General features: G+C 43.8%; 1 protein-coding gene across 3 annotated transcripts in view; it reads left to right on the forward strand.

Moving 5' to 3' along the window:
• Positions 1-626: 626 nt before the first annotated feature.
• Positions 627-13,866, forward strand: part of ZSWIM8 (zinc finger SWIM-type containing 8) — a 168,390-nt gene continuing 155,150 nt past the window's right edge. For all 3 annotated transcript variants that reach the window (XM_045023766.1, XM_045023767.1, XM_045023768.1), the window contains exon 1: positions 627-804. In XM_045023766.1, coding sequence (XP_044879701.1) covers positions 627-804 — 178 coding nt within the window. The remainder of the gene's footprint in view (positions 805-13,866) is intronic.

Below are 13,866 nucleotides of genomic sequence, written 5' to 3' on the forward strand. Positions count from 1 at the left end.
CTCCCAGGCAGTGCGTGAGGACCACCCCCCCATCCCGACCCCTCACGAGAACAGGGGAGGTTTTACAACCATTCAAACACAGGAAGTGTCCCACCTTCAGCCCCCCACTACCTTTTTTTGTGACGGGGAGAAAGCAGAATTTGTTTGTTTGTTTTTTGCACTTGTAGTGAGAGAAAAGCACAACCTCAGGGAGACCTGACTCTATAGAGAAACTTAAGAAACAAACAACCCCCTTTCCCCCATCAGACTCTCCAGGTCACTTGCAGCTGAAACCTTCAGACTTTCCTGTGTCTGTCAGACACACGCCTGTGTCAGGGCTGGAAGCATCATTCAACAGACTAACCAAGTCCTAGGGTTTAAGTATGTTTTGTGGACATAAAAGTTTTTAAACTTTTTAAAGAACTTGGTATCTTTGGGATTTTTACAAGTTTCCCTTATTTTATGTCACTTTTCTGCTCTCCCCGCTTGAGACAGCTGTTGCTCTGTTTTTTCCCTGGTGTTGTAGTATGGAGACCTGAGTGGAGCTGGACTTTTAATTATCGATAAAAGTTGTCCTGGAGTCACGTTCATCCGTCTGTCTGAGTGATCAGATCTGTCCCTTTTCTTCTTCGTGTCTATTGGATGTGATGGAACTCATGTTTGCGGAGTGGGAGGACGGGGAAAGGTTTTCGTTTGAAGACTCTGACCGCTTTGAGGAAGACTCCCTTTGTTCCTTCATCTCTGAGGCAGAGAGCCTTTGCCAGAACTGGAGAGGATGGAGGAAGCAATCAGCTGGACCCAATTCCCCCACTGTCAAAATGAAAGGTGAGAGCACTGAGTTTCACTGGGATGTTCTGAGAGTTTGAGTGAAACTTTTGGGCCACGTGGGGATGGGGAAACATGTAGACATGTTGGAACCACCCAAGGCATGAGCCAAAATCAGTTGCCTAGTTGTGAGTAGAGGTTGCACAAAATTGTGCTAGAAACTTGGATACAATGATGGTTTCCTGTTGGAGGAGATTGTTAGCACAGGTTTTCTGTAGTGCTCTTTTGTCTCAGACCACATTTGCCAAAGCTGTTCTTGGGACTCTGGAGGGAAAAAAACAAAACCTATGTTGCAATAAGCAAGGTGCATACTTCAATGGGAATAATTAATCACAGGCTCCCAATTGTGTTTAATTGAATAAACTGCTACATAAAGATTTTTACCACAACAAACTCTCTAATGAAGTTGTATGTAGGCTTCCCTCCCTCCCCATTTGTGTACAGCAGTTCATTTTCATGTTCACTCTTCTGTATTTCACTTTATCCTTCTAGTGCCTATAGCAACTTTCAGCAGTAGCTGTTGAGCAGGCAGGTATGGAGATCTTATTGCAAGGAGTGGCTGAGCTAGTAGTGTGTCAGCTCCGCCCCAAAGTTGATTATATTCCTGCCCTACTGACAGTTATCCCCTTCTGGATGGAGAAAGCCTAATATACAGTACCAGCCTTCAGAAACTGATTTCCAAATAGTGGTAGCTGCTAACTTTTTGTCTGAGCTGACATGCGTTTGTATTAAACCATTTTATTGAACAATTGTATTAAATCACTTGTCTCAAATGACTTTACCTCAGAACTCAGATACTGATGATACTGAATAGAGCCAAGCAGAATGCTAGCAGAGCTAATTCAACCTTGCTTACATAATGACCATTTCTCTTTGTCCTGTGTCCCTCCATAGCTCTGTCAATCCCCATCAATTCTGACCTGTGTGACCTCACCTGCTTTTCTGTTACTGCTCTCCCCCCAGCTCTGCACCTCTATCCTGAACAACAGCACTTGCTGCTTTTCCAAGCCTAGGCCCTTCGTGCTGAAATATGGTAGTTTTGTGATGTGCACAAATGTCCTCTTGGCATTAGATTAGGACCAGAAAATGCATTTTACTTTGAACCATCATCTTCACATGACAGCCTAATTTTTCTCTGCTTAGTGAACTTGAACACTGGCACGAGTCCAGGATATTTAACCTCCTTTGTCTCTCTCTGCTGAGTGTCATGGGGCTATGAACAATGACTGGGAAGGAAAGGAGCTTGGAAATCTTGCCGAATGATTGTGCAAGCTGGATGCTTTTTGAGGTGCTGCTGTCATGATACATTTTGGTTTCAGTACTGAACACTCCCAGGTAAAATGAATAAGGAATGGTAGCACCATGAAGTGTCTAGCAAAGCCATGTTATTCTGAGAGGTAGACACCAGAGCCCTCTTCAAAGCAGCATATAGACAACATGGCTCTCTTGTTTTTGTGCGTTTTACTTTAAACCCAGTTGCACGCACTGATGCACTGAAAGAGAAGGTGTTGTAGAGCTGAAAAAGTCCCAGTGCAGAGGGGAAAGTTCCCTCTAGTACTACAAAAATAGGGGTGTGAGACTGGTCCATGCAGGGTCAGGGGTCAGATTGCAGGGGAAAAATGGTGGAGGTACTCTTTCAAACTCCGCCCACAAAATAAGGGCTGCCCACGAGTTGCCAAAATGAGGCAGTGTTCCTGGAGATTGTGCAGATGTTCAAAATACAATTGTGTGTGCTGCTAGGCGCTGTTGATTTCTGCTCCCCCTCAGTGGGGCTTGAATATTCATTCCCATGGGCTCTTCTAGGATACTTTGACATGGTTTCTTCTTGACTGAGTTAGAAATAAGATATCTCCTAATTGTCATCCACTGGTGGCACCAAAATGAGAAACCATTCAGTCAATTGTGCAGATCTGTGATCCTCACTCTCCTTTCTAACATGAAAAATAAAATGGTTAAAATATATAAATTATCACTAAAGCCTTATTGAGAGGAGTGGGACAGTTCACACTTGAGAGTGATAGTTCCAGGCTTTCTGCAAATTCACGTGGAAAGCTGTACTGGTTATACTTGTTTCACATTTCTGAGGTTTTCTTTGCAACCATAACTAGTAGAGATTTACTCCCTCTTCTTTTTAAACGGAAACTGATATTCAGGAGAACGAGACGGTAACTTCAGAGAGGTGCTGTTGTTTCTAAGCAGTAGTCAAGATTAATCTGTGAAATGTAAAACCTGCACTGTGTGTTCACTTCATAAGCATAAACATAGAGGTACATCGTTTAAAGAAATGAAAAGCACACACAAGAACACAGTATTAGGGCAGTTGGTAGCAAATGTAAACTGGATTTTCCTGAGAGTTCCACTGAGTTCTGGAAACAGGGTAGTTCAATCCTTTTTATGCTCACTCAATCCACCTACCATGAGACTGATTGTAGAAGTGTAGGGCTGGAAGGGACCCTGGGAGGTCATCAAATCCAGCCCCCTGCACTGGGGTAGGACCAAGTAAACCTAGACCAGCCCTGGCAGGTGTTTGTTAACTTGTTCTTAAAAACCTCCAATGATGGGATTCCACAACCTCCTTCAGAAGCCTGTTTCAGAGTTTAACTATCCTTATAGTTAGAAAATTTTTCCTAATATCCAACCTAAATTTCCCTTGCTGTGGATTAAGCCCATTACTTTTTTTGTCCTACTTTTAGTGGACATGGAGAAGAATTAATCTCTGTCCTCTTTATGACAGCCCTTACCATATCTGAAGACTGTTATGAGGTCCCCCTCAGTCTTCTTTTCTCCAGACTAAACTTGCCTATTTTTAACTTTTCCTCACAGGTCAGGTTTTCTAAAGCTTTTATCATTTTTGTTGCTCTCCTCTGTACTCTCTCCAGTTTGTCTTATTGTGGTACCCACCCCAAACTGGACACAGTACTCCAGCTGAGGTCTCAGTGGCGCTGAGTGAGTAGAGTGGAACAGTTACCTTCTGTATCTTGCATACAACACTCCAGAATGAGATTAGCCTTTTTCATCACTGCATTACATTGTTGGCTCATGTTCAATTTGTGATCCACTATAACCCCCAGATCTTTTTCAACACTACTACTGCCTAGCCTGCTAGTCCCCAGAGTGAAGTACTTTGCACTTGTCTTTATTGAATTTCATCTCGTTGATTTCAGACCAATTCTCCAATTTGTCAAGGTCACTGTGAACTCTAATCCTGTCCTCTAAAATGTTTGCAACCCCTCCCAGTTTGGTGTCATTTGCATGTTTTATAAGTGTACTCTTTGCTCCATTATCCAAATCATTAATGAAAATATTGAATAATACTGGATCCTGGACAGATTATGTCAGGGATTCTGCTAGATACGTATTCCCAGTTTGATAGTGAACCGTTGATAACTACTCTTCGAGTACAGTTTTTCAGTCAGTTATGCACTCTATTATAGTGATTTAATCTAGACCATGTTTCCCTATTCTGATGGATGGTTTGGAAGAATATTTGAACTTCTCCAGTGTGATTTAAGGACTGATAGGCATACTACTTTTTCAGCAATGTTTAGGTGTACTGAACACTCATACATCAGAAATTTAGGATAATTGCGCCTGCTAAACCCTCATCTAATTTTAATTGCTCAATATGAGCAAGTGGCAAAAAGACCTTCTTGTCATACTTTCTCTGTATTTTGGGATGGCATTTTCAGCAAATTTACACAATATGTGTTTGCTTTCTTTTCTGATGTGGAATCAATAACATTAACAACCCTTGGCAATAGTATACATTTTACTTCAGAAGAATTGTTGATTTCATTACTTCAGTCCATTCAATTGCTTGTTCCTGCTTCTTAGACTCGGGTCATAAGGGACTATCATGATTCTCTAGTCTGACTTCCACACTGCAGACCACAGAACTTTATCCACCCACTCCTGTATTAGACCCCTAACCTCTGGCTGAGTTACTGAAGTCCTCAAATCATGATTTTAAACACTTGAAGTTACAGAGAATCCACCATTTACACTAGTTTAAACCTGAAATTGATCCGTGCTCCATGCTGCAGAGGAAGGTGAAAATCCCCCAGGGTCTCTGCCAATTTGACCTGGGGGCAATTCCTTCCTGACCCCAAATATGGTGGTTAGTTGTACCCTGAGTATATGGGCAAGACCTACCAGACAGACACCTGGGAAAGAATTCTCTGTAGTAACTCCGAGCCCGCTCCTTCTAGTGTCTCCATCTTGCTCAATGCGCTGAAAGTGAAGAAAGATACAGTTTTACACCTGATGTTTGGCAATTGCCTTTTTGCAGTATTGATCAGCGGCTTTCAAATTTACTAGTTGGACTGAGAAACCAGGCACCCTGTGAATTCAGCACTGTGAAGACTGGAAAAATAAATCATGCTAGCCAGCTTTCTACTGAGCCATGTTATTAAATGTCTTTCCCACCTTCCAGAAATTTATGGAATTTAGCAAACCAAGCCCCTGTAATGATTCACAGCTCCACTCCTCCTGTATCATTTGATCCCACCCATTAGCCAATCAAGGACTGCACCCAGCCTCCTTTCCTCTCTAAGCTTCAAGGCAATTTATTTTCTAATAGGCATAACAAGGACCTCAGTGGTCTCATCATTGACCTTTTAATTTGTTTAAAATTGTTAAAAATTTCATTTACACTTGAAACTAGATGCTAATATTTCTAGTATGAAAAATCTTTTCAAGCATATGATCATGTAAACACTTCTGTGGTAGATAAAACAACTCAAAATCCAGTTGCCTCCCATGCACATATGCACACACAAATCCATTGTGTTGGGTTTTTCTGAAAAATGTTTTTCACATTCCTGTCTTCCCACCCCCAGTCTCTCAAGGACAGATGTTTAGCAAACACTTCAGAAGGCAGCCAGGAATACTGAAGAACTGTGAAGTATTGTATTCCCAAATCTTTTTGCTCATTTTGTATTTGTGCTTTCGCACCAGCTTCTTGTGAAAGTGTAGTGACAGCTCAGACCTGTGTAGTGATAAAACTATTCATATACAGCAACTCATGTGAAGAAAAAGCTTAAATTTACTTTTAGAGAAAACTTGAATAGTCGTACAGTGTGTTTTGAAAGGCTAGAACTTGTACAGAGAAATCGTGACAGCAGGTGGTCATCTAGAAAGCATCCTCATTAACTGCAGAAGGTTAGTAGCAGCAGATTTAAATTAATAGGCAGCAGGTTTAAAACAAAAGGAAGTATTTTTTTTCACACAACACAGTCAACCCATGAAACTCCTTGCTAGAGGATGTTGTGAAGGCCAAGACTATAACAGGGTTCAAAAGAGAACTAGATACATTCATGTAGGATAGGTCCATCAATGGCTATTAGCCAGGATGGGCAGGGATGGTGTCCCTAGCCTCTGTTTGTCAGAAGCTGGGAATGGGTGACAGGGGGTGGATCACTTGATGATTACCTGTTCTGTTCATTCCCTCCGGGGCACCTGGCATTGGCCACTGTCGGAAGACTGGATACTGGTCTAGATGGACCTTTGGTCTGACCCAGTATGACCATTATTATGTTCTTATGGTAGGACTCCTTTGAAAGGGTGTAAATTATAGTATACTATGTCAGTTGGAAAAAAGCCTTTGCCAAAGTACTGGGAACACCTACTGTGTTAAGTTTGGGGTGCCATGCTTTGAAAAATCAAACTGGAGCGAGACAGAAGAGAGCATCTTGAACAGAGGTAGGCAAACTACGGCCTGCGGGACCCTCCTGCCCGGCCCCTGAGCTCCTGCCCTGGGAGTCTAGCCCCCATCTCCATCCCTCCTGTTCCCCCTCCCCTGCAGCCTCAGCTCGCTCCGCCGCTGGCGCAGCGCTCTGGGCGGCGGGGCTGCGAGCTCCTGGGGCAGCGCAGCTGCTGAGCCAGGGCCTTACCCAGTGCTCTGCGCTGTGTGGTGGCATGGCTGTCTCCAGCTGGGCGGCATGGCTGCCTGTCCTGGTGCTCTGGGCAGCATGGCTATAGCGCCGCCAGCAACCAGTGCTCCAGGCAGCATGGTAAGGGAGCAGCGGGAGGTTGGCTAGAGAGCAGGGGAGTTTAGGGTGCTGGTCAGGGGACAGGGGTGTGGATAGGGGTTGGGGCGGTCAGAGGGCAGGGAATAGGGGGGTTGAATGGGGGCAGGGATCCCCAGGGGACAGTCAGGAAGGAGGGGAAGGTTGGATGGGGCGGCGGGGGGCAGTTAGGGGCAGGGGTTCCGGGGGCGGTCAGGGGACAGGGAGGAGGGGTGGTTGGATGGGGCAGGGAGTGAGAAGCAGGAGGGGTTGGATAGTGGGCGGGGGGCTGGGCCATGCCTGGCTGTTTGAGGAGGCACAGCCCTCGCTAACTGGCCCTCCATACAATTTTGGAAACCTGATGCGCCCCTCAGGCCAAAAAGTTTGCCCGCCCCGATCTAAAACACTAGAAGCTTTGGCAGAGAGACCTGAGGAAAGGCTGAGGGCATGATCGGTTTAGAGAGAAGACCCAGTGATAGACAGAACAGTGTCTAAATTTGTAAAATGTGATGTAAAGAGGACAGTGACTAAGGGTATGTCTTCACTAGCAACGTTAAAGCGCTGCCACGGCTGTGCTTTAATGTGGCTGTGTAGTCACAGCACCAGCGCTGGGAGAGAGCTTTGCCAGCACTGTTTTTTAAAAAACAAACAAATAAAAACATCTCCACAAGGGGAGTAGCTACCAGCTCTGGGAGCGCAGCTCCCAGCACTGGTGCACTGTCTATACTGCCACTTTACAGAGCTGAAACTTACAGCACTCAAGGGGTTGTGTTTTCACACCTCTGAGCAAGGAAGTTTCAGCGCTGTAAAGTGGCAGTGTAGACAAGGCCTAATTTTCATTGTCTAATAAGGAGAGAGAGAATTAATTGGATCCAGCCCTTCATTCTCCTACAAAGTCTTCCTCTAAAACATGCAACACATTAATATTAATCATAGGTCAAACACTAAGTACTAAAAGTAGCAACAGAAACTTGTAGTGTTCTTTTCTGAAGTTCATGTGCTGTCCCTTATGTTTTACTGCTCTCTACACTGGAGAGGTCTATGGAGGTATCTGAGGTATTGTCTCTGTGGTGTACTATATACCGATGTAGAAGAACTTGGGGGTGGTGATATTTAAAATGTGCACTGTCTAGCCTGCTGCTGTGGTGCAGCTTTTACTAGTGTGTTGCATGGCCTGAACTTAATTCCTCTATTTTGTTTGTGTTGTGGGAAGAGGGGTTTTTTGCAAGTATAACCCAGTCTTTATGCATATAGAACACACAGGTACAACACACCTGCTCATCATGTCTGAAATGGTTAAACAAATCTGCCCACATAGACCTGCAAACATTATAGTGCATTACTGCTCCCAAATATATTAACAGAGAAACTATTAAAAACCTGGTGGCCAGAGTGCAAAAGCCACATATAAACACTCAGCGAAAGTTTCCGGTAAAGAAGTAAAGTAAATGCTTTAAAAACTAGAGAAAATACCGCAAAAACACATGATCTGATGAGAGATCAGATACTGCTGGAAATAGGTCTGCTCACATGGTGATGTTAGGGGAAGGATGCTAGCAGTACGTAGACTTCTCTAGACCAGTGTTTCTCAAAAAACAGTCCATGGACTGGCGCCAGTCCCTGAGATCTCCCTGACACAGTTTAGGAAAGCAGCAGGCCAGTCCCTGGTATCAAAAAAAAGGTTAAGAAACACTGCTCTAGAGTCTAGACTATCAGTCAACCCAGGGAATGTTGTTTCACCTGTTTTGTGGTGGGTATTGCAGGTGTCAGTGACTCTTTAAATAGCAGCAGGATAAACTAAAGTTAATTAGGAAACAGTTCTTGGATTATTAGAATAATTGGGGCTATGGAATAAGCTTCATGGGGAGGTTCTGGAATCACCAGCACTGGAGAGACTATAAGCGAGGCGTTAGGTGCTATTTTGTCAGGATCGGTTTTGTAGTGTGCCTAGCACTGGGGGGTTTGGTTTATGACTAGGTCCCCTAGGCAGTACGGTAACACCACTGGTACTGCAATTACTGTAATAATCTTCAGTGCAGAAATGTGGACCACAGAAGCAACACAGAGTTCTTTCCCAAACTCAACATTTTGCTTTTGTGATTCAGATGGTACCCAGCAATATCTGCATCTTTTAGGAGTCTTTTCCTATTAGGTGAATAACTATCTAAAGCATATGCCCGCCTCTTCACCTTCATTATACTCTCCACCCCCTTTAGAAGCCCAAAGTAATTATTTCCAGGCTCTCTCGAGACCATTTAATGTGTGTGTGTGTCCCTCTCCCAAGAATGAGAACAGGAATGAGATCATAAAAATGTAGTGGGGAGAAGTTTGATTTTTTTTTCTACTAACTGCCATTGGGTTGGACATTGGAAAAACTCAGCTATAACCCTCCCCCTACAATTACACATTCTGATTCCCTTTCTTTCACTAGTGTCTTATGAGTTTTTATCTTTGACTTGGTTTGGAATTTCTCACCTTTTTATTCAGAGGTCTTCCTGGATTCCCTTTTACTACTTAATATCTATCCTAACCCACACGCCTTGTAGATACCCTCCAATTCTGGAGGATTGGAGATCACAGAGGTCTGTCAGCCCGAGTTTCCAAAAGAATTATAGTAATCACACCTTTCCTTCTAGGGACTGAGTACAAGGCTGTCTTACCCCAGGGGATGAGGATCTGTGTTTAGTCCTAAACTCTAATTTGCTGCTAAGCCCCTTTCTGTTTTCTTCCCTTCTCTTTCTACCTTCTCTGTTTGTCCTTATACTTATTTAACCTGTGCTCCTGCTCATAGCTCGTTTCACAGTGGTAACAGCAGAAGTGTCATTATCTTTGTCAGTTTCATTCTGCTGGGCCACTGGTATGATCTGGTGCTGTGGGCATGGAGAGCAAGGAGAGACTAATTATATTGCTGTCACAGCCACAGCTAGGCTGGCTCCTGGCCAGAGCTCTGCCCCCAGTGCATCCGTGTGTTACCAGTTACAATAGCAGTGTAGAACTAACAAAGACCTGCTGCTGCTCTGATGGTAACAAATATAGGTATGGGGAACATGTGATTCCTCCCTCCATTAAAACTGTGTGAGGGGTGGTAAAGCCATGAGGTTTGCTGCAGTGAGAAGAGCTTCTACTATGTAAGAGTATCCCAGGTGATTTATTGAACCTCAACTTCTAGATTTCCTAAGACTGTTCTCAAAACAGCTAACCTTTCTAAAATGAAGATGAATATTTTCAACTCTCTTAGCTGATCATTAGTGATGTTACATGTAAATTGTTCTGTCCCCAAAAGCAGTTATTTGGCTCCTTAAAATTTCCAGACTTGGTTCATCTCCAAAATGGCTTAGTGGATTCATGAGACTAAACTGGCAATAGTCCAAGTTATACAGATCTGTGCTCTGTATTTGCACTGTCTCTGGTTCAAATGTGGTAAATGTAATCTGCTTCAAGAGCCAGTGGTCAAATGCAACATACTGTGACAATTTATAACGGGAATTCCAGTTCAGTTTGAAGAAGAGCAACAAAACCAGAAGATGTCACACAAACTGTTTACAGGGAAACTTTACTTTTTGTACATTTTTCATGCAAGCTATGCCTCGCAGAATGCTTTAGTTAAACAGAGGACTTAGGAGGGCATAAGCAAGGGAGGTTTTCAGGTGAGATTTGAGAAGTAAAGGCTGTTCCACTTACCAGGTAGTTACAGAAAAGGCTTTCATGTCAGTAGTGGCAAGACTGAGGAGGGACATGAAGCTTTGCACTACTTCACTGTGAAAAATAGTTAATGTGTGTGGATTGCTTTGTTCTTTGTAAGGTGTGGTGTAATAACCATATTGTAGTTACCTTAATGTGTCAGCAAATGCATGCTCAGTATAATGACTTAGATATTCAAAGTGTTGTTTTTCCTGAAATACTGAAATGCCATATGAAAACAGCTATTCGGTATAACTGAGCTGAGGCTTATGGGCTGCTATGATGTCTAGGTTTTCTTTAAAAAAAAAAAATATATATATATATATATATATATATATATATATATATATATATAAAAGGTTACTATATAGGATATTCATGAAAACTGAGATGCCCTGACATGTTTTCATATATGCTCAGAGTTGAATGCAGTCCTAATGGCTCACAGTAGGTTGTTGGCATGGATGTCATGTAATGCTACTGATTAGTCTCTAGTCCATACTAGGTTTTTCATAGAATCATAGAATTCAAGATCAGAAGGGACCATTATGATCATCTAGTCTGACCTCCTGCAAGATGCAGGCCACATAAGCCGATCCACCCACTCCTGAAATAATTCTCTCTCTTGACTCTGCTGTTGAATGCTCCAAATCATGATTTAAAGACTTCTAGTAGCAGATAATCCACCAGCAAGCGACCTCTGCCCCATGCTTCGGAGGAAGGCGAAAAACCTCCAGGGCCACTGCCAATCTACCCTGGAGGAAAATTTCCTTCCCGACCCCAAATATGGCGATCAGCTGAACCCCGAGCATGCGGGCAAGACTCTCCAGCCAGACCCTCTGGAAAAGGCTAACAATATCCTATCATTGACCCTTTGTACTAATTACCATTGTGGCATGTTATTGACCTATTGACTAAACCCGTTATCCTATCATACCATCCCCTCCATAAACTTATCCAGCTTAATCTTAAAGTCATGGAGGTCCTTCGCCCCCACTGTTTCCCTCGGTAGGCTGTTCCAGAATTGCACTCCTCTGATGGTTAGAAACCTTCGTCTAATTTCAAGCCTAAATTTCCTGACTGACAATTTATATTGTTTCTGGGTGCTGGATGATAGTATTTTTACTAGTTTGCTGTGGAAAAAATACACACAAGCTCTGGAATACACACCTAAATATAAGTAAAACCGCCTTCACTAAATAAGGACACTCCACCAGAGAGAGCTCGCATCATGGAACCTGCTTCACTATGGGCGGGTGGATGGGATGGGACCCACTAACTACTCTTCCCTAGTTGTCCCTGACCACCTCACACTGGAACCCATATGGGGTATCACAAAACAATTACAACTCATACTTGGGGAGGACTGCATCCTGACATAAATCTTTCCTATACTCCCTCGTCTGGCCTTCAAACAACCCCTGAACCTCTCCAAGCTCATCATCAGAAGCAGGCTTCCCACAGGCCAGGACTTGATTATTCTTGCACTTGGACACACACACACCCTTGTTCATTTGTTTCATATTGTAAATAATATTATATTTCATGGTGTCTTATCAGAAGGTGAGTATTTTTATGAAGACTTGGAGAAATTGTACAAATGTATTGGATTTCAAAATTTCCACTGTTAACTTAGCTCAAAGGTTTTATGAGGCCTTTTTGTCTCTCCGTAGCTCAGAAGTAGCCTATCCTAACAGTCAGAACTGATTTATCTTTTGGTGCTTGAAGTGTAGGAATGTCTTTTAGTATGATTTCAAGGGTTATTATAGTAATTAAAGATTTACAACTCATTTCACACAAATACTGAAATCTATTTAAGCCTAAAATCCAATTATAAAAGTTACTTAAACTGTTTGTCATGATAAAAAAGCAAATGTTGCAATTTTAGTTGAAACCATCTTAACTCATTCATCCCTTTCCAACTCCCCCCCCCAACCCCAAAGTTAATGGTACACATTTTATCAAATAGATTAAATAGTCTTTCCTTTGAATGAATCGTTCTTTAACATTTTTAAAGAGGAATATACACAGGATATTGATACGATTATTATTGAAATGGTACTGGGTCTTGTTTTGATAAAGTATGTTATACATAATCTAAATTATCTCTTGTGAAGTACTGTGCCCTGGAGGAATGGGCAGCAGTCAAGAGGCCCTGGTTCTCACCAGGACTTGTGTGGCCTTGGATGAGTTGCTTTTTTCTCAGTTTCCTGAACCGTAAAATAGCCATACTTATTTACCCACTTCACATATGTTTTGTGAGGCTTAATTAGCTAATGACTGTATAGCTCTTTTAACAGAAAGTACTAAAAATGCTACGTATCACTAGTTTTTCTGTCCTCTTTTCTTTAGAGCAGGGATGGGCAAACATTTTGGCCCAAGGGCCACATCTGGGTATGGAAATTGTATGGCAGGCCATGAATGCTCATGAAATTGGGGGTTGGGGTGCGGGAGGGGGTGAGGGCTCCGGCTGGGGGTGCGGGCTCTGGGGTGGGGCCAGAAATTAGGAGTTCGGGGGGGGGGGCCTCTGGGCTGGGGCAGGGGGTTGGAGTGTGGAGGGTGAGGGCTCCGGCTGGTTGTATGGGCTCTGGGGTGGGGCTGGGGTTGGGGATGCAGGAGAGTGCTCCAGGCTCAGACCAAGGTGTTCAGAGGGAGGGAGGGGGATCAGGTCTGGGGCAGGGGTGCAGGAGGGGGTCAGGGGTGCAGGCTCCGGGCAGCGCTTACCTCAAGCAGCTCCCAGAAGCAGCGACTTGTCCCCCCTCTGGCTCCTACGTGGAGGTGCAGCCAGGCGGCTCTGCATGCTGCCCTGTCTGCAGGTGCTGCCCCTGCAGCTCCCATTGGCCGCGGTTCCTGGCCAATGGGTGCTGTGGGGGCAGCGTGCAGAGTCCCTTGGCTGCCCCTACACGTAGGAGCTGGAGGGGGGACATCCCACTGCTTCTGGGAGCCATGCAGAGCAGGGCAAGCTCCCGACCCCGTTCCCCATCTGGAGCTCGAGGGCCAGATTAAAACATCTGGAGGGCCGCATGTGGCCCCTGGGCCGTAGTTTGCCCATCCCTGCTATAGAGCATTAGGACATTCTGCAGAAGCAATCTGCTTGTTTGAACTTACAGAGTCAGCCCAGCAACTTTATCTTGGCTTTTAGATGACTGCAGGAAAAAAAATTCAAACAAGAAGAACATTTTATAATCCAACAGTTTAAATTAGGAAAAGTCAAATTAATTTTAAAGCCTAAGCACTATTTTGGCAAAGCTATCAGCTGATTTCTTTCTATCTTCCAAAAGTCTTAAGTTGCTGAATAGATTCAGTGCCCTGGGGAGTTTCTAAATTCTCCAGATCACAGGAAATTAGGAGGACCCACTAATTCTATCAGCTGTTT

This window comes from Mauremys mutica, chromosome 7 (assembly GCF_020497125.1).
Source record: "Mauremys mutica isolate MM-2020 ecotype Southern chromosome 7, ASM2049712v1, whole genome shotgun sequence".
Classification (NCBI taxonomy): Eukaryota; Metazoa; Chordata; order Testudines; family Geoemydidae; genus Mauremys; species Mauremys mutica.